The 21,619-nt window shown below is 40.7% G+C and overlaps 1 protein-coding gene across 1 annotated transcript in view; it reads left to right on the top strand.

Annotated features, from left to right (window-relative positions):
* LOC114097292 (DNA polymerase nu) overlaps positions 1-21,619 on the top strand; it is a 118,130-nt gene that overhangs the window by 30,602 nt on the left and 65,909 nt on the right. The window contains exons 8-10 of the mRNA XM_027941184.2: positions 18,469-18,526; positions 19,450-19,527; positions 20,441-20,555. Of these exons, the coding sequence (XP_027796985.2) occupies positions 18,469-18,526; positions 19,450-19,527; positions 20,441-20,555 (251 nt within the window). The remainder of the gene's footprint in view (positions 1-18,468; positions 18,527-19,449; positions 19,528-20,440; positions 20,556-21,619) is intronic.

Genomic DNA, 21,619 nt, shown 5'->3' with positions numbered 1-21,619 from the left:
GTCCAGCTTCTTTCTCCCCTTTTCTCAGTCCTCTCTGCCCCAAGGTATAAAGTCCTAGTAGATATTTGGTGTGTTTGCCCAGTTTATCTCCAGATGGGATGAAAAAATGTCTCTCTGGGCAGCTTTCATGAAAGGATGAGGAAACAGATTTGCAGATACCCTCAGCAAGCATCTTCTTCATCTCTGTGGCCTGGAGATGGATGGGTCTGCTGGCTGGCTTAAAGATGTGGGGCACACTGACAATCTGAATGCCATTTTCTAAAGAAAAAGGAAGAGAGGCTGCTGTATGACCCCAAACATCCAGAATCCTCCACAGGTGGCAAGATTATCTTTTCCCTGTGATTAGCAGAAATAAGGTTTACAATTTTTTTTTAAATTTTTATTGTTGGTTGTTCAAAACATTACATAGTTCTTGATATATCATATTTCACACTTTGATTCAAGTGGGTTATGAACTCCCATTTTTACCCCGTATACAGCTTGCAGAATCACATCAGTTACACATCCATTGATTTACATATTGCCATACTAGTGTCTGTTGTATTCTGCTGCCTTTCCTATCCTCTACTATCCCCTCTCCCCTCCCCTCCCCTCCCCTCTTCTCTCTCTACCCCCTCTACTGTCATTCATTTCTCCCCCTTGTATTATTTTTCCCTTTCCCCTCACTTCCTCTTGTATGTAATTTTGTATAACCCTGAGGGTCTCCTTCCATTTCCATGCAATTTCCCTTCTCTCTCCCTTTCCCTCCCACCTCTCATCCCTGTTTAATGTTAATCTTCTCATGCTCTTCGTCCCTACTCTCTTCTTAGTTACTCTCCTTATATCAAAGAAGACATTTGGCATTTGTTTTTTAGGGATTGGCTAGCTTCACTTAGCATAATCTGCTCTAATGCCATCCATTTCCCTGCAAATTCTATGATTTTGTCATTTTTTAATGCAGAGTAATACTCCATTGTGTATAAATGCCACATTTTTTTATCCATTCGTCTATTGAAGGGCATCTAGGTTGGTTCCACAGTCTTGCTATTGTGAATTGTGCTGCTATGAACATCGATGTAGCAGTGTCCCTGTAGCATGCTCTTTTTAGGTCTTTAGGGAATAGACCGAGAAGGGGAATAGCTGGGTCAAATGGTGGTTCCATTCCCAGCTTTCCAAGAAATCTCCATACTGCTTTCCAAATTGGCTGCACCAATTTGCAGTCCCACCAGCAATGTACAAGTGTACCCTTTTCCCCACATCCTCGCCAGCACTTGTTGTTTGACTTCATAATGGCTGCCAATCTTACTGGAGTGAGATGGTATCTTAGGGTGGTTTTGATTTGCATTTCTCTGACTGCTAGAGATGGTGAGCATTTTTTCATGTACTTGTTGATTGATTGTATGTCCTCCTCTGAGAAGTGTCTGTTCAGGTCCTTGGCCCATTTGTTGATTGGGTTATTTGTTATCTTATTGTCTAATTTTTTGAGTTCTTTGTATACTCTGGATATTAGGGCTCTATCTGAAGTGTGAGGAGTAAAGATTTGTTCCCAGGATGTAGGCTCCCTATTTACCTCTCTTATTGTTTCTTTTGTTGAGAAAAAACTTTTTAGTTTGAGTAAGTCCCATTTGTTGATTCTAGTTATTAACTCTTGTGCTATGGGTGTCCTATTGAGGAATTTGGAGCCCGACCCCACAGTATGTAGATTGTAGCCAACTTTTTCTTCTATCAGACGCCGTGTCTCTGATTTGATATCAAGCTCCTTGATCCATTTTGAGTTAACTTTTGTGCATGGCGAGAGAAAGGGATTCAGTTTCATTTTGTTGCATATGGATTTCCAGTTTTCCCAGCACCATTTGTTGAAGATGCTATCCTTCCTCCATTGCATGCTTTTAGCCCCTTTATCAAATATAAGATGGTTGTAGTTTTGTGGATTGGTTTCTGTGTCCTCTATTCTGTACCATTGGTCCACCCACCTGTTTTGGTACCAGTACCATGCTGTTTTTGTTACTATTGCTCTGTAGTATAGTTTGAAGTCTGGTATCGCTATACTGCCTGATTCACACTTCCTGCTTAGCATTGTTTTTGCTATTCTGGGTCTTTTATTTTTCCATATGAATTTCATGATTGCTTTATCTGTTTCTACAAGAAATGCCGTTGGGATTTTGATTGGCATTGCATTAAACCTATAGAGAAGTTTTGGTAATATCGCCATTTTGATGATGTTAGTTCTGCCTATCCATGAACAGGGTATATTTTTCCATCTTCTAAGATCTTCTTCTATTTCTCTCTTTAGGGTTCTGTAGTTTTCATTGTATAAGTCTTTCACCTCTTTTGTTAGGTTGATTCCCAAGTATTTTATTTTTTTTGAGGATATTGTGAATGGAGTGGTTGTCCTTATTTCCATTTCAGAGGATTTGTCGCTGATATACAGGAATGCCTTTGATTTATGCGTGTTGATTTTATACCCTGCCACTTTGCTGAATTCATTTATTAGCTCTAATAGTTTCTTTGTAGACCCTTTTGGGTCTGCTAGGTATAGAATCATGTCATCTGCAAATAGTGATAATTTAAGTTCTTCTTTTCCTATTTTGATGCCTTTAATTTCTTTCGTCTAATTGCTCTGGCCAGTGTTTCGAGAACTATGTTGAACAGAAGTGGTGAGAGAGGGCATCCCTGTCTTGTTCCAGATTTTAGAGGGAATGCCTTCAATTCTCCATTCAGAATGATGCTAGCCTGAGGCTTAGCATAGATTGCTTTTACAATGTTGAGATATGTTCCTGTTATCCCTAGTTTTTCTAGAGTTTTGAACATAAAGGGATGCTGTACTTTGTCGAATGCTTTTTCTGCATCTATCGAGATGATCATATGGTTCTTATTTTTAAGTCTATTGATGTGGTGAATAACATTTATTGATTTCCGTATATTGAACCAGCCTTGCATCCCAGGGATGAATCCTACTTGATCATGGTGCACAATTTTTTTGATATGTTTTTGTATCCGAGTGGCCAGAATTTTATTGAGGATTTTTGCATCTAGGTTCATTAGAGATATTGGTCTGTAGTTTTCTTTCTTTGAAGTGTCTTTGTCTGGTTTAGGAATCAGGGTGATATTGGCCTTGTAGAATGAATTTGGAATTTCTCCCTCTTTTTCTATTTCCTGAAATAGCTTGAAAAGTATTGGTATTAGTTCCTCTTTAAAGGTTTTGTAAAACTCTGCTGTATACCCATCCGGTCCTGGGCTCTTCTTAGTTGGTAGTCTTTTGATGGTTTCTTCTATTTCCTCAATTGATATTGGTCTGTTTAGGTTGTCTATATCCTCCTGACTCAATCTGGGCAGATCATATGACTTAAGAAATTTATCGATGCCTTCACTATCTTCTATTTTATTGAAGTATAAGGATTCAAAATAATTTCTGATTATCTTCTGTATTTCTGAAGTGTCTGTTGTGATATTGCCTTTTTCATCCCGTATGCTAGTAATTTGAGTTCTCTCTCTTCTTCTCTTCGTTAGCATGGATAAGGGTCTGTCGATTTTATTTATTTTTTTCAAAGAACCAACTTTTAGTTTTGTCAATTTTTTCAATTGTTTCTTTTTTTCGATTTCATTAATTTCAGCTCTGATTTTAATTATTCCTTGCCTTCTACTTCTTTGCTGTTGTTTTGCTCTTCTTTTTCTAGGATTTTGAGATGAAGTATGAGATCATTTATTTGTTGGTTTTTTCTTTTTTTAAGGAATGAACTCCAAGCAATGAATTTTCCTCTTAGAACTGCTTTCAACGTGTCCCATAGATTCTGATATGTTGTGTCTGTGTTTTCGTTTATCTCTAAGAATTTTTTAATTTCCTCCTTGATGTCTTCTATAACCCATTGATCATTCAGTAACCTATTGTTCATTCTCCAAGTGATGCATGATTTTTCCTTCCTTCTTTTATTGTTGATTTTCAGTTTCATTCCATTATGATCAGATAAGATGCATGGTATTATCTCTACTCCTTTATATTGTCTAAGAGTTTCCCTGTGACATAATATATGATCTATTTTTGAGAAGGATCCATGTGCTGCTGAGAAAAAAAGTGTAACTGCTTGATGTTGGGTGGTATATTCTATATATGTCAATTAAGTCTAGGTTATTAATTGTGTTATTGAGTTCTATAGTTTCCTTATTCAACTTTTGTTTGGAAGATCTGTCCAGTGGTGAGAGAGGTGTGTTGAAATCTTCCATGATTATTGTATGGTGGTCTATTAGACTCTTGAACTTGAGAAGAGTTTGTTTGATGAACATAGCTGCACCATTTTGGGGGGCATATATATTTATGATTGTTATGTCTTGTTGGTGTATGGTTCCCTTGAGCAGTATGTAGTGTCCCTCTTTATCCCTTTTGATTAACTTTGGCTTGAAATCTATTTTATTTGATATGAGTATGGACACTCCTGCTTGTTTCCGGAGTCCATATGAGTGATATGATTTTTCCCAACCTTTGACCTTCAGTCTATGTATGTCTTTTCCTATCAAATTCGTCTCCTGTAGGCAGCATATTGTTGGGTCTTGTTTTGTGATCCATTCTACTAGCCTGTGTCTCTTAATTGGTGAGTTTAAGCCATTAACATTTAGGGTTATTATTGAGATATGGGTTGTTCTTCCAGCCATATTTGTTTATTTATGTTACTAAACATGGTTTGTTTTCCTCTTTGATTATTTTTCCCCCCTTTACTGTCCTACCTCCCACTGTTGGTTTTCATTGTTATTTTCCATTTCCTCTTCCTGTAATGTTTTGCCGAGGATGTTTTGAAGAGATGGTTTTCTAGCTGCAAATTCTTTTAACTTTTGTTTATCGTGGAAGGTTTTAATTTCATCTTCCATCCTGAAGCTTAATTTCTCTGGATACACAATTCTTGGTTGGAACCCATTTTCTTTCAGTGTTTGAAATATGTTATTCCAGGATCTTCTAGCTTTCAGAGTCTGTGTTGAAAGATCAGCTGTTATCCTGATTGGTTTACCCCTAAATGTAATCTGCTTCCTTTCTCTTGTAGCTTTTAAAATTCTCTCCTTATTCTGTATGTTGAGCATCTTCATTATAATGTGTCTAGCTGTGGATCTCTTATGATTTTGCACATTCGGCGTCCTGTAGGCTTCTAGGATTTGGGATTCTGTCTCATTCTTCAAGTCTGGGAAGTTTTCGCGTATTATTTCATTGAATAGATTGCTCATTCCTTTGGTTTGGACCTCTATACCTTCCTGTATCCCAATGACTCTTAAGTTTGGTCTCTTTATGTTATCCCATATTTCTTGGATGTTCTGCTCATGGTTTCTTAACAGTCTTGCTGAGCTGTCTATGTTCTTTTCCAGTTGAAATACTTTGTCTTCATTGTCTGATGTTCTATCTTCTAAGTGTTCTACTCTGCTGGTAGTATTCTCAATTGAATTTTTAAGTTGGTTTATTGCTTCCTGCATTTCTAGGATTTCTGTTTGTTTGTTTTGTATAACCTCTATCTCCCTGTATAGTTGATCTTTTGCTTCCTGGATTTGTTTGTATAATTCATTGTCGAAGTGATCTTTCATTGTCTGATTTTGCTGTCTAATGTCTTCCTTGAGACTCCAGATCATCTGAAGCATGTATATCCTGAATTCTTTATCTGACATTCCATCTGCTGCAGCTATTATCTCTTCTAAAGTTGAGTTGACCTGCATTGCTTGTGGTCCTTTCTTTCCTTGTCTTTTCATACTGCTCGCGTTTCTTTCTGCTTGGTGAAACTGTTGTGTTTTTGAAATTTTCCCCCTATATATTTATATTGCTCTTGTATAGTTGAAAAGTCTCCCTTGCAGGGTCGGTCGGCGGCTGTGCTCCTCCTCCAATTGGGGTGATCTGTCTACCTCGCTGACGGGCCGCTGGGCCTGTTCTGCCGGTTGGTCGCAGGTCTGCCTACCTTGCAGGCACGGGCAGCGGCTCTGCTCTGCCCCTCCTCCAATTGGTGTGATGTGTCTACCACGCCTGCGGACCCCTAGGCCTGTTCTGCCGGTCGGTCGCAGGTCTGCCTACCTTGCAGGCACGGGCGGCTGATCTGCTCTGCCCTTACTCCAATTGGACAAATTTTAAATCTACTCTGTAAGATAGGTTTAACTTAACCAGTACCCCCTTGAAATGTACCCAAAAAGAGCTATTTATCATTCATCTTCCTGGTTCTAATAGGAAATGTGCTGTTCTGTTTTTCAAGGACCAGCCATTGGTCAGTTGTTATCTGGTGAAGATTCTTAGAGTTTGTCCTCAAGGCACAGACTGCACCACCCATGAAGAACCTAGCTCTCCTGCACTGATATTCATGCATTCTTTTCTTCATGATCATGTAAATGTTGCATAGCTCATCTGAACAATTCTAATTAAAATCTTTACATCGTTGGCATGCTATTTTTTGTCTTTGTTGACAAATACACTTCCCATACAATGTAATTTAAATATCTTTCAAAATATTTATTAGCCACATTTTTTTATCCATTCATCTATTGAAGGGCATCTGGGTTGGTTCCACAGTCTAGCTATTGTGAATTGTGCTGCTATGAATATTGATGTAGCTGTGTCCCTGTTGTATGCTCTTTTAAGGTCTTTTGTGTATAGCCGAGAAGGGGAATAGCTGGGTCAAAAAATGTGGCATTTATACACAATGGAATATTACTCAGCACTAAAAAATAACAAAATCATGCCATTTGCAGGGAAATGGAAGGCATTAGAGCAGAATATGCTAAGTGAAGCTAGCCAATCCCTAAAAAACAAATGCAGAATGTCTTCTTTGATATAAAGGGGGCGACTCAATACAGAGCAGGGAGAAAGAGCATGAGAAGAAGATTACCATTATTTAGGGACGAGAGGTGCATGGGAATTGGAGAGAGAAGGGGAATTGCACAGAAGATGGTAGGAGCCCCTCATTGTTATGCAAAATTACATATAAGATGGTGTAAGGGGGAAGAAAAAAGAGAGAGAGAAATGTGTCACAATAGATTGGGTAGAAAGAGGTGATGGGAGGGGAGGGGAGGGGAGGGAGGGGATAGGAAGGATAGCAGAATACAATAGGCACTAGTATGGCCCTATGTATAAACGTGGCTGTATAACCAATGTGATCCTGCAATTGTATACGTGGAAAAATAAGATTATGTACCGCATTGAGTCAAATGTATGATATGTCAAGATCATTGTAATGTTTTGAGCAACTAATAAAAAAATTTTAAAAATATTTATTAGCAAAATGTCCATAAACCATGTAATTATTGCCAAATCTGTACCACTATTTGAAACCCAAATGAGCTTTTAAAATCTCTATAATGATTTATGTTTTTCTGCTTCTGTTTAGAGTGAAGTGAGTATATTTCATGTGTCACTTACAGTGGGAAGGGGAGTCTTCCAGTGCTTTCCATGCACTTCCTCTTCACTGGGCTGAGGGCAGAGCAGGTACCATAGTGGGTACCACAGACTCAGTTCCCTACTGTATTCCATTTCACATGCTGGTTATGTCCTGAGGAATTGTGTCCTGTGCTTCAAAATCGTTGTCAGGGCCCGACATGGACAGGTGGAGAACCTTGTTCCCTCTCAGTCATGCTGTCCCCCCTGAGCTACAGCCTAGGCTCCTGCTTTGCTTGCTTGCCAGAAGCCAGTGCTTCCCTCCGGAGGCCTGTCCCATTTCTCCTCACCCACCTCCCCACCCACCTTGTGGCTGCTCTGCCTGTGCCAATCATCCAGCTCGGCCTGCTTGGCTAAATATTGGAAAGTCAGATGCCTTGGGAGTTGTCCTCTTCCCAGAGCAGTAGACCTCTCCCCGTGCGCCTTTCTTCTCAGGCCACTGCACAGTGCCTCCTTAACCAGCATGCCCACCCAAATTCCCCTTGAGCTTCCAGTTACTCTCCATTCAGCTTTCCTTCAGGTATCTCAAAAAGGCGCACTGATCTCCCCATTTTAAAGCCATATGTGCCTCTCTGGGATCACTAAGTGGGTGATGGTATTCCTCAGGTCACTCAGTCACCTGGGCCAGAGTCCTGCAGAACCTAGTTAGTCACCATTCCTCTAGGACTACCTCCTGGCATGGCTCACCCTGCTCTTCTTGACCACTCATCCTGGGACAGTCTTTGTTGACTCCTTTCCTGGTACCAGCTCTTTAGTCCACCAACTCTATCTGTTCAGTCAGGAAGATCTCTCAGAAATGCAAATCAGTCCTGTAGCTCTACTGCTCCAGAGCCCTCAGTGCAGACTACCTCCTTTTTTAGCATCCAGGGCACTTGCTTCTCCAATCCTGTTTTCGGCTACTCCCCATCCATCCATTGATTCATTCATTCATGACCCAGTTACTGTAGGCCAGGCTGTTTTAAGGTGATTCTGCTATATCTGTCAGAACCTTTGCCCTGTGGAATCTAGGAGTGCAGGGCATGAGACAGTCAATAATTAAATCAGATGAGCAATAATGCAAAAGACAGTACCATAATATGGAAAATACGTAACAAGGGAAAGGATGAACAGTACAGGGGAGTGCAATCTTGAATAGGGGTGTCAGGGTGGGCTCCCTGAGGAGGAGACACTAAACCATGGCTTTCAGGAGGCAAAGGAAAGGGGAGACATACCAGCAGGAGTAGTCCATGCAGAGAGGGCCACTGATGTACACCCAGGGCCAACTGTGCCGCTTACAGGGTCCTGTTCCCCATGCAGAGTCAGGGCCCACACTGCCCTTGGGCTGTAGATTAGGCTCCAGGAGCTGGGTGGGTCCAGTGCATGGGCTGGGTTTCCTGGCAAGACCCATTCTCCATGCTCTGTCTCAATTGTCCTTTCATGATTTTTTGTTGCTATGGTTTTTGCTTGTTTCACTTTCCCTTGTTTTAAGAAAAATCATTCAGGAAACATCCACATTGTCTGACAGGACTACAGAGGCAACAGAGCCTTGGATTTACGCAGACTTGAGTTCAAATACCAGCTTATTTTCTAGATTTGCGGCTCTAGCAAGTCACTTAACTTATAGAAACCTCAGTTTTCTCATCCATTAAATGGAACAAGGTAACACCTCCTTTGCTGTGTTAGTATGAAAATGACCTTTTATTCTATTCACTCTTCAGTGCCTGTCACTGGCCCTGCAGCCTCATTCCAGAGGCCATGGGAGGATGAAGTGAGAGCAGGGTTGCCATTACTGTTTCTGGGATTCCCCCATCTCCCAGGCTTGGCACCTGCAGTTTGGAGCTCTGGCCCTCATGACACCCAAGCAGAAAGGCAGTGGGTAGTATGCTCAGGGGTATAGCATCCTTCACCCACAGCTGACACTCCCCCTGCCTAGCATTTCACTTACAACTACTGACATTTTAACTAATGCCTCATGTGGAATTAAATGTCACCTCTCACCTTTTGCTGAATGTGAAATCAAGGTTCTTAACATTGAATTTTTCTAAGTTCTCTTATCTCTTTGTACACACCAAAGTTCGCCATGAAAGCAAATCCTGGAGTGCCTACTTTCCACCGCTGGCACTTTCTCTCCAGCTGCCACCAGAGACTTGTCTGCCCAGATTAAGCAGTAGAAGTCAATCACATGGCTTTCCCACTGGTGCACCTCCAGATCCTGGAGAATCTGGCTGTGCTTATTTACACAGGGAGCTTGAAATGATTTTTGTACACTTTTATATCCACACTAACAGCAGAAAAGTTTATACCCTAGAAGAGAATAGAACTAAGAAAATGATCCCAGTTTGCTTTTAAAGGTCCATAGTTTGGGAACTTTTTAAGAGCTCCTGCATGTGCGATTGCATTGTATTCACTCTGTTCACCTGTGCTCAGCTCCAGTGTTCAAGCGCCTCACAAGCATGGTCTCCTGGTTCAAGCTTATGGGTTGGACCTGGGCGTTCATTTTCATGTGTGGTCAATTCAAGGGGATGAACTGACATGACATAAATAATACACAATGGACTCCAACAAACTGACTTGAAGGCTCATGTGGAAATGTACAGATATTACTATTTGGAATCAGCCTGGATAGCCAACTTCACACCTGAAGAGGTCCATGGAAGCCCAGCCCCTCCTGGCCATGTGGTGTCTGCAAGTAGTTATCATTTCTCTCTTCCTTTTCCTCAGAAGGGCACAGTCCCACCTGTGTGTTGAGATCTGGTCTGCTGGGTGTTGTCTGACTTGTTTGCTGCTGCAGCCTGTGACAGTGTGCTTCCATCTGTGACCAAGGGTGCCCCACTCATCCCAGAGGCCCATCCAGGAGCTGCACAGCATTTCATGTATGCATGTATGAAGGTAACACCCTGTATGTGAGCAGATGTTCACAGGCCTGGTTGGCACGCAGGTCTTGCTGCAAAGCGATGGGAAAGGCATCAGCATTGGAGAACTCTTGTGGACTGCCACTGCCTCCAGGAAGGCCTTGCTGGAGGAGGATGGTTACAAAAGGAACACATGGTTCTACGGCTGCTTACCATATGTATTTCCTAGTACCACCCCTCAGGGACCTAAAGTACTCTTCCTTTCTCTCAGAGCACCCATGGAGATTTCCTGCAATTCTTTTCCAGTTTTGTCCATGTGAACCTTGAATCCCATAATTTATGTGTATGATGCACACATTATGATAGATGGGAACTTGTGTCTGAATTCATTTGAATTGCTGCCCCCATGTCTAGTGGTACTTAATGAATATTGGATGCTTGCAAAAGACATAAGTAGAACTAAGGAGTTAAGATATGTAAATGGCCACTTATATATCATGTGCACTCAGTGTTCAGTTACTGATGAGCTTTAATGCCCTTTGGCTTTATTCATGCATTGACCACACATTTTATTAAGCACTTTATACATGCTAGGCAGCTGGAAAGGGGGAACCAGGACCTGAATTGTATGAGTCTGTGGTCAGTGTTTGGTCTGATATTTGGAGAATGCTGTCAAGGGCACTGCGACAGACACCAAACCCTGCTCAAGTAGGAAGCTAGAGTCTTCTTCTTCAAGGAAAGAGGGCTTGTGCTGAGACTTGAAAGATTATGAGGAGTGTGTAGCACGAAAGAGAAGGAGAAGTTAAGACAGATACCACTACACACCTATTAGAATCGCTGAAATTGCTGTAAATCGTCATCATTGCTGGTGAGGATGTAGTGCAATAGACAATTTATTCATTGCTTCTGGGAATAAAAAATGGTATAGCTGCTTTGGAAGAGTTTGTCACATTTAAACAAAACTAAATACTGTATGATCCAGCCATCACCCTCCTAGGTATTTATCAAACTGATGTGAAAACTTACGTCTCCACAAAAACCTGGACACACGTGCTTATAACAGCTATACTAATTATTACCCCAACCCGGAAGAAACCAAGATGTCCTTCAGTGGGTGAGGGGATAAACAACCTATGATACATCCATATAGAAGAATATTCTTCAGTGATACAAAGGAATAAGTTATGAAACCTCAAAAAGACATGGATGAATCTCTAATTTGTGAGTGAGAGAAGCTGATCTGGAAAAACTGTATACCATGATTCCAAATTATATGACATTTTGGAAAAGGCAAAACTGTAGAGACCATGAAGATATGAGTGGTTGCCAGATGTTCGGGGCTAGGTGGGGAGGTGATGGTGAACACCACATATAAATAAAATAAATGTTAATTAACAACTAAAAATAAATATATACTAAAAAAGTATGAAACAAAAAAACTCAACACCAAAAAGCCAAATAACCCAATCAATAAATGGGCTAAGGAACTGAACAGACAGGTCACAGAAGAAGAAATACAGTTGATCATCAAATATGTGAAAAAATGCTCAATATCTCTAGCAATTAGAGAGATGAAAATAAAAACTACTCTAAGATTTCATCTCACTCCAGGCAGAATGGCAATCATCCAGAATACAGGCAACAATAAATGTTGGCGAGGATGTGGGGGAAAAGGTACACTCACACGCTGCTGGTAGAACTGCAAATTGGTGCAACCACTATGGAAAGCAGTATGGAGATTCCTCAGAAAACTGGGAATGGATCCACCATTTGACCCAGCTATCCCACTCGTTGGTTTATATCCAAAGGACTTAAAATCAGCATACTACTGTGATGCAGCCTCATCAGTGTTTATAGCAGCTCAATTCACAATAGCTAAACAATGGAACCAACCTAAGTGTCCTTCAATAAATGAATGGATAAATAAAATATGGTGTATATATTCAATATTACTCAGCTTTAAATAAAAATGAAATTATGGAATTTGCTGATAAATGGATGGAGTTGGAGAATATCATGCTAAGTGAAATAAGCCAGTCCCAAAAAACCGAAGGCCGAATGTTTTCTTGGCCTTTGAATTAGCATCTGTTTTATGCAGATGCTAATTCACAATAAGGAGGGGGAGCTAGGGAAGAATAGAGTTACCTTAGATTAGGTAGAGGTGAGTTAAGGGAGGGGAGAGAATATGGGATAGGAAGGACAGTAGAATGAAAGAAACAGACATTATTGCCTTAGGTACATGTGTGACTGCATGACCAATGTGATTCTACAACAGGTACCATCAGAAAAATGATAAATTATACCCCATCTATGTATGATATATCAAAGTGCATAAATGCATTCTGCTGTCATGTATAACTAATTAAAACAAATTTTAAAAATTTTAAAATTAATGAAATAACCTCACTGAGGGAAATTGGGGGGCAGGGAAGGGGAGGTAGTGACCTTAAATGAAGGCAGTCTTGAAAACGAAAGGTAGGAGAACTGAACATAGTCACTTACACTAGTTGATAAAATTGTTTTCCTGGGGTATACATTAACAATTCTGATACACTCTGCATGTGCTCTGGATTAATAGCTAAATAGATGGATGGTAGATGGTGGTAACCAGGCTTCTCACTGTTAGAATGATCTGTGTGGCAGTGGGTTAGAATTGGAGACACTGGTGTGAAATCATGTTGATGAACTTCATGTAGATACGGATGGCTACATATGGAAGTACTTAGAGATATATGTGTACACATAGATCAGCCCACACCTGTATTTCCTTTCTCTGTTGGCTGAGAGGATCTAGAAGCAGTTAAGCACACCCAGCACCCAGCAACTAGGTCCTGTCATCTAACATCACTTTCTAATCAAGAGACTAGGGCTCCAGGGGAAGAGGGCTGATTCTAGGACTGGGCAGAAAGCATATTAGATGGGGCTGGGATGTCTTGTACTACCAGAAAGTAACAAAATGTTTAAAGGTAAAAATAGATTGGGCCAGAGGGACACAGGAGCTGACTGAAAGAGATCTCAATGGCTAAAGTATGAACAATCTAAATAACAAAGTAGCATTGGGATATGATCCAAAGCATAAAATAAATATCCATGAGTCCATATCGATATAAACAAGTGAATAAACAAATAAGAAAGAATAAATAAATCTCTCTTGCAGAAGGATGTCAAATAATTTCTGTAGGTACTCTGTCCTCAAGGCGGTGGATGTAACCCCTCACTCTAGTAGTATGGGCCATGCTTACTGTCTTCCTTCCAAAATGAACAGTATGGAAAGAGTGAGAAATAATAGCTTCACACAGGGGAAACCTGTCAGAAACCAGCTTGGCCCAGCTATCGAGTTCGACATCCAAAGTGATGGACCCCGTTGACAGTGTGCCCTTGATGTGACGAGATGAGCATGGCAGGCACCTTACAGTTGTGTTCTTTCTCCCCAGTCCCGGAGCCCCAGTGTAATCAGGAGAGAAACTCAGACAAATACCAAGTGAGGACACTCTACAAAATACCTGCCCAGTGCTCCTCAAAACTGTCAAGGTCTTTGTGGAAAAAAAAAAAGATGTCTGATAAAGTACCACAGCTAAAAGGAGTCCTGGAAGAGGTTATGATTCAATGCAGCTTGGCGACCTCGCTGGGATCCTGGAACAAAAAAAAAAAGAAAAAAGAAAGAAAGAAAGAAAAAAAAAAGGACATTAGTTAAAAACAAAGGAGATTTAAGTGAAATCTCACTTTTGTTCATTATAATGTATCAGTACTGGTTTGTCATTAATTGTGGCAAACACACCCTTCTTTCTCTTTGTCTTTCATCAGACACACAAAAAAATGCTTTGTGTGACACCTTAAGCGTGGGCCCTGCTTAGTGACCTGCTTGCCAAGTGAACAGTGTAGGAAAGGGGAAAATAAAAAAGCCACTTTATGCTGGAGAGGCCTAGAGAACTGCCTCATCCTGGTGATCAATGTCAATGGCCACAGGTCTTGTCAATAGTGTGTTCACTTAATGTGACATGATGAGATGGCACCTTCCTTCTGTGGTCTTCCTCCAAATAACCCATGATCCCACCATCACTATGAGAAAAAAATCACAACAGCTCCAAACCGAGGGACACTTTGCCTGACCAATCCTCAAAAAGCAAGGCAAGTCTGAGAAGCTGTCGCAGCTGGGAGGAACCTGAGGGGTGTGATGACCAAATGTCATGTGGTTAAGCAGAAAAGGGCATCCTGTAAAAATGATGGGATCTGGAAAAAGTGCCAAGTTTAGTTCACTGTAACGTGGCAAGGATGAGGGAACTCTTTGGGGTAGTCAGAACTCTGAACTGACTTCACAACAATTCTCTAAAACTGTTAAAAATAAAAATGCATTTTTGTTGAAAAAATTCTGAACATGATAGACAATTTTGGTAGTATTCTTAACACATACAACAAAATCTGGTTCTATTTTTAAGAGCGGATTATTTAATTTTAATAGCTCTGGTCTCTAGACATGTTGGAGGCACTTCGTAGAGGGACACGGACTGAAGACACTTTCTCTGCTTCAGTGATTTTGTGTGGCTCTAGTCTTGAGTTGGGGTGCATGGCATTTGCCTGGTTTGCATGGCATGTCCACACCCTGTCAGCCAACAGTAAGACACTGGTCACTGGCTGAAGTGCTCTGTTGTAGTGGATACCAAATCTGCCATTTGCACCTCGGCAAGCCGCCAGGAACAGAATGGACATTGAGGATAACAGAGAAATGCTTTTTGAGGCTTGTGGTGCCTACAGATTGGGTTGATTTCTGTCAGCCATTGTGGAAGGTAAAAATGAAACTTTCTCAGGATGACATTTTTGCCATGTGGCCAAAGAATAAAACATATTTTCTCTTAAGATGTTCAAAGTACACATCATATATAGCAAAGTGCACTACATAAATTAGACATTTTGTGAGGTTTCATTTATTTGTTATATTATAAAAACATAGAAGTTGACATTTAATTATTAAATGTCTTCCTTCATAACTCATTTGAGAACAATAAATTTAAACTTTACTACTTTCTCTGGGCAAATAGGAAACATGTATTCCTCTTTCACTGTGGAGCAGCTCTCATGAAGGCAAACGTGTCGTGTGCTCCGGGAAAGGCATCAGGAGTTGGGCTCCTGTCTGCTAGTGATCCTTGCAGCACAGTGCTTCCCAGAGCCTCCCTGTCAGCCACAGTCTGGCTTGATGCTGGTGTGGCATGCTAACAGACGGGAGACAGGCCTGCCTTGTACAGCAGCGTTAGCTGCCATGGTTACTCATAGGGAGTAAATCTCACAGGTGCTGTTAGGTCAAAAAAATTCCTTTCTTTTCTTAGAGATATTTTCATGTGACTGAATGTTGGATTTTGTTGTTGTTCCTTCTGTTCTATTGAGATAATTTATCTTTTATCTTTTATTTTGTGAATATGACTTATCACATTAGCTATTTCTGGATTTTAAGCCAATCTTGCATTCCCAAGATAACTCCTACTTGGTCATGGTATGTAATTCTTTCTCTGTGTTGCTGAACTCAGTTTGCTACTATTTGATTGAGGTTTGTTCTGTCATTGTTTATGAGTGATGTTGGTTGGTGTTTTTCTTTTTTTCTGATGTCCAGCATTGGTAATCAATGAGTAAATACTGACTTTTTAGAATAAACATGTTCCTCACTCCACCATAATAGAAGTACCTCTCATTGCTCAGGGCATTTTTAGTTGTTCATATATTTTGGAATGTTCAACTGGCAGTGGTGGAGACAGACGGAAAGAGACTTGCCGGTCGAAACCTTTGTTAGGGTTCAGGGCATTACCCAAGCAGATGCCCCAAGGAAAGATCTCTTATTGGTGAGTCTGGAGCAAGAAGGCACAAGCTCTATGGAGTCATGCTAGGAGCAGAGGTGGTCACTGTGGCCTATCTTCACAGTCTGTAAGAGGGTAAGGGTCACTGGGGTGAGTTAAACATCTAGCTGCCTCCTAGGGAAGCAGCTCCCATGAAATGGTTGTATAAGGTAGATGCTTGGGTCAAGCATCTTGAACAACTGAAAGGAGGCAGAGAACTGGAAACTGTCGAGGTTGACCAAGTTCTGCTTCTGATATGAGAAAGGTAAACAAATTCAAAATGGGTATTGAAGCAACATAAAAACTATAAGAATTAAGACTTATCTTTCATCTGGGCCTGGAATTTTCTTTTTAGGAAGGCTTTTTAACTATTAATTCAATATCTGTAATATATGTAGTTTATTCAGATTTTGAATTTTGAATTAATTTTGGTCATTCACATAAGGAATCATCCATCTTCCTCTGAGTTTCCCAATGTATGAGCATGTCATGGCTCATGATATTTTTTTAGTGTCCTTAATCTCTGTAGAATCTGTAGTGATAACTCCCTTTCATTCATGAAACTGGTCATTTTTTTAATCTTATATTTTCCTTGAACAGTTTAATTAGAGTTTTTAAGCTTTATTGTTCTGTTACCAGTTCTGGGTTTCACTGATTTTTCTCTATTGATGTCTATTTTTAATTTAATCTAAGCTTTTATTATTTTTATTTTACTTATATTGGAATTAATTTACTCTTTTTTCATAGTTTCTAGAGGTAGAATCTTTATTTGAGATCTTTATTCTTTTTCAACACATATATTGCTAGAAATTTCCCTCTAAGTACTGCTTCAATTACATTCCATGAATTTTGACATTTTGTATTTTCTTTTTCATTCTGTTCAACATATTTTTAATTGGGACATTATCATTATACATAATAATAGGATTCACTGTGACATGTAACATTTTAAAAAACTAAAAATCAATATCAGTTTTGTCCCTCAGTACCTTCCCTTTTCTTCCCCTGCTCCTTTCCCAGGATTCCCTTCCTCTGTTCTACTGGTCTCCCTTCTAATTTCATGAGCTCCCTGCCCCCGTTTTTTGCTTTTTCTCTTTAGTTTTCCCACATGAGAGAAAACATATTTCCCTTGACTCTCTGATTCTGGCTCCACTTTCACTTAATATAGTATAATGCTCTTAAATTCAATCCATTTTCCTTCAAATGGCATAATTTCATTCTTCTTCATGGCCAAGTAAAAACTGTAAAAAAAACCCTGCATTTTTATGTTTTTAAATATAAAAACTGCATTTTTAGATTTTCTTAATTAATTTATCTGTGGATAAATACATTGGCTGGTTCCATAACTTGACTATTGTGAATCGTGCTGCTATAAACATGGTATGCATGTATCACTATGCTAATTTCGGTTCTCCGGATAAATACCACAAAGAGTGGGCTAACTGGGTTGTATGGTGGTTCCATTCCTAGTCTTTTGAAGCACCTCTATACTTGTTTTCATGATGGTTTAATTTACAATCTCACCAATAATATAAAAGTTTTTCTTTTTCTCCCAAATCCTCACCAGCATCTATTATTATTTGTATTCTTAATGATTACTATTTTAACTGAAGTGAGATGAAATCTCAATGTAATTTTGATTTGCATTTCCCAAATTGCTTAAGAGCCAACATATTTTCTAAATTTCCTTGAGACCACTTTTAACTGCACCCTTACTAAGAAGCATTTGGACATTAAAATGCGTCCCTATAAGACAGCAGGGCTTTGATGCTCAGCAGTTCCCACTGTGGAAGAATTCATCAGATATAATCAGGGGGTCAAGACCAAGTTGCACCAAAAGGATTTCATGTCTAGACAAAGTGGGTGTCATTTACTGTCCTGCCAAGGATCAAGAAGGATTGTAACAGAAATTCTCATGATTAGAATAGTGGGAACAGGCTAGAAGCTACTGCTCTTTACCCCAGGTGTAAAGGTGCAGAGCAGTGGTGCTTGACAAATGGCCCTCTGGGGTTCGCAGGGGATGCAGCTTCACCCACTGCCAGCCACAGAGGGGCTGAGATGGAGGTAGCCAACGAGTGCGTAGGGCAGCAGGGGAGGGGAGACTAGGGGCAGAGGCCAGAATTTTCATCTTAAAGTATGCTTTTAAATAAAAGAACAATATATAGATTTCATGATTTGGGTTGTTGTGAAAGATATTGCATGTAATTACAATAAGGTTCACACAGCCAGTAAGAGCTATTCTCAGATTTACTGACTGTACTTAGTAGCATCTCCCCCAAAACTGTGTTTCATATTAACGTAGTAAATGTTAATAGGCAGGAAACATTGGCATTGCTTATTTTGTTCATGTTTAATAAAATATTATTGCATTTTAAATACCCTTAAATGGTACATATTAATTTAAGAATATATATTTTAGCTAAAGCTATTTTCCTGTTATTATTAACAGAATATCCAGGGTATTTCCAAGCACTCAATTCAAATTGCTAAGCCTCTGAATTTTAAAGGTAATATTTCTTTCTGCCTTACTAAAATCTTGGGTAACATATTTAAAACTTAGAAGTGTTTTATAATTGTTTTTCTATAACTAACTGCTCCACTTTGCTGAAGTTCTCCTTTGTTTGCATGACCAGGATTTAAATATACATTGAAAAAATAAAGAGTAGCTGATGTGATATGGGACCTCCCTTTTAGCAGCTTACAAGTTAAAATAGATAGTAATTATAACTCCCCTCCTACTATCTCTCTCCCACCAACTTCCTGATAAAGAAAAAAAGAACTTACATACAGTAGCACTGGCTTTTATTAAAGTCTGAAAATTACTGGAAATATTTATAAAAGCACACACAAATTTTTTTCTCTTGAGTTATTCTACTGTAATGCTGATGTTCACATTTCTGAGAAAGGGAAGCTCCAATTGGACAAATTGGTGCTGTGTTGCCCATTCCCAACCTTTTGTTTCAGGGCCAGTGCTTCCCCCTGGGCTGTGGGCACACAATGAAGCACCACAAATGGCCCTTTCTAAACTTAAATGTTTACACTCAGAGTCCATGGAAGGTGACCACCAGCCACTCTGCCTCCTATGCCATTTTCAGATTTCTCCAGTGGGAAAATCACAACTGTATGGCACTGCATAGATCTAACAGTGAAACTCAGAGTCTCGAGCACTTTTACTAGAATGTTCAGGCATCAATATTTGGCTTTTCCCTTTGTCAAAACCTCTAGAAAAAAAAAACAGGAAATTTCAACAAGAAAATCTCACTAGCTTTATGTAATAATGTTCTTTTAAATTACATTAATAAAAATAGTTGTAAGAATTAAGAATCTAAACTCTTAACTTTGGGTGGTATTAAAATAACTCTACACTGAGGAATATCTTCAAGTGCACTCACAACCAAACTCACTATGTGCTCTTGCAATGACAATTTAGGTAAAGAAGATGAGACTTTCACCATCTCCCCAAGAACCCTGCTTGTTTCCTCCAGGGGCCACATCTTCCTAGCAGCAGGTATGTGCTAGCAACAATGGAGGATAATCTGTACCACTGTAGCTCACTCATTGTGTTTTCATGCAGTTCAAATATTTACAAATTGAATAATTCAAAGGTACTTACAGAATTAATTTCTTCAATTAAATCCTAAGGCAAATTTGTGCCCAGTAAATAATAATAGGTCTTTGGCTTCTAGGGTCCATGCACTTTGCCATATCTAGATGGCACACACCCTGCATGGCCTACTCAACCTGCTGCCTTCCTCAGTCCTCATCTCAGCTCCCACCCCTTGCTCACTCCAGGCAGACACATTGGCTGCTGGTCATATGTTATTCCTCTACTTCCCAGATGCCTCTGGGCTCCCGCTTTGCCTCCTCACATATCGCTCAGCGTCCCTTTCTTGGTGAGGTCTAGGTCTACAAGTGTCTACAAATTGGGGAACTGACTGTTCACATTAGCACTTGCCTGCACACACACACCACTCATGCCCAGACCGAATCGTTTTACCTTGGTCTGTGTTTTCCATTTCATTTCTCCCCTTCTGACATACCAAGTAACTCAAACTGTCCCCCTTGAGAATGTGAGCTCCATGGGGTAGGGAACTTGGCTATTTTGCTCATTAATGCAACCCAAGAGCACAGCCTGCATAGAAGGCTCTTACTAACTATGATGTGTGCACTGAATGAAGTAACAAATAAACACTCCTGTCCTAGAGGGAGGCCTTGCTGGCCTCCCAGAAGGCAAAGGGTGTCTTCAGACAGCTGACACAGAGGTGACACTTGGGTGATCATATGACCAGAGGAGTCTAGCCCTTGGAGGTGGGGATGTTAAGTTCAACCCTGGATAGGGAAAGCAATCTGAGGGTGGCTGGGTGAGCAACAGCAGGGCATCGTTGGTGAATTCCCATTTGACACAAAGCTCTGTCTCACAGACTTTTCACAGATTGAATTGCGCATTCTTGCGCATTTATCTGGAGATCCAGAACTTTTGAAGTTATTCCAGGAATCTGAAAGAGATGATGTGTTTTCTACCCTGGCTTCACAGTGGTAAGATATTGAGCCACAATATCATCAGATCTAGGAATGCTAACATGAGTTTAAAAGTGTGAAGTTATTCCAAGGCTATTTTCATAAGAAAGAAATTCAGTTTTTCTCTAGTAGTTAATCATTTTGAAAAGATGTAGATAGCCAGGGTGCCAAGAGCTTCCTAATTCTGAAATAACTGATGGATCTTCACCACTGAGAAGAATGTGATAGGAATGTTGGAAATACACACAGGAAGAAAGGGGAGCCCAGGGCTGGGGGCGGGGGCCAAGGAGAGCAAGTGTCAAGGCTGGGTGAGGTGGGCAGGAGTGATGGGCTCCATTGGCTGTCCATGCCTGAATTGGTCTGTCTCATAAAGTACTGGAGACAGTTGGCCTCAGGTTTTATTGGCCCAGATACATCACTATCTGCACAAAGTTAGGATTTTGCTATGAGGAAGAGGAGGGCAGAGTGGGCTTACTGTTGGAAGCTTGCTGTGCCTGCCATCACTGTTCCTTCTCTGAGCAGCTTCAGGTACCCCCTTTCCTCACCTTGGTCCTCTCCTTCAGGCTGCCCCACTGTGGCCCTCCTCCCACCTCTCCTACCTTATCTCCTGTTATTTGCTTTTCTCAGGATCATTAGAGAGGTCAGTTCCAGGAAGGCTCTCCCCACATAGGGCCCTGTGCTTTCTCCTCACACTCTTTTTTGTCACAGCCCTCCTGGAGGCATATGAGCTCCACAGAGGCAAGGCCATCTCCCATTGTCCAGGACAGGTATACTGGCTGCTTTCTGGCCCCATGGCCACCTACTTTCTGGTCCTCCCTGGCTGGGCCCCAGTATACCAGCCACCTGTCTCACTGGGGCCTTTCCTTCCCCTGGGCTCTGGAAGCTCTCCCTAGCCTTATCTAAGCCTACCCTTAGGCATGTACTGGGGGCTTCCCTGGCACCATCCTGACCTTCCCCAGCTCTGCTGCTCTCTGTCCACACATGTCATCCACTGAGTACCAGTTCGGTTCCCTGATGTGCTCTACCAAGCCAGGGGGCTCACGGAAGTTTTCTCAAATAAATGAGTGGATAGTGCAGAGTTC

This window comes from Marmota flaviventris, chromosome 7 (genome assembly GCF_047511675.1).
Source record: "Marmota flaviventris isolate mMarFla1 chromosome 7, mMarFla1.hap1, whole genome shotgun sequence".
Lineage (NCBI taxonomy): Eukaryota > Metazoa > Chordata > Mammalia > Rodentia > Sciuridae > Marmota > Marmota flaviventris.
Note: the sequence above shows the minus strand (reverse complement) of the source record. Positions and strands in the feature narration are given on the sequence as shown.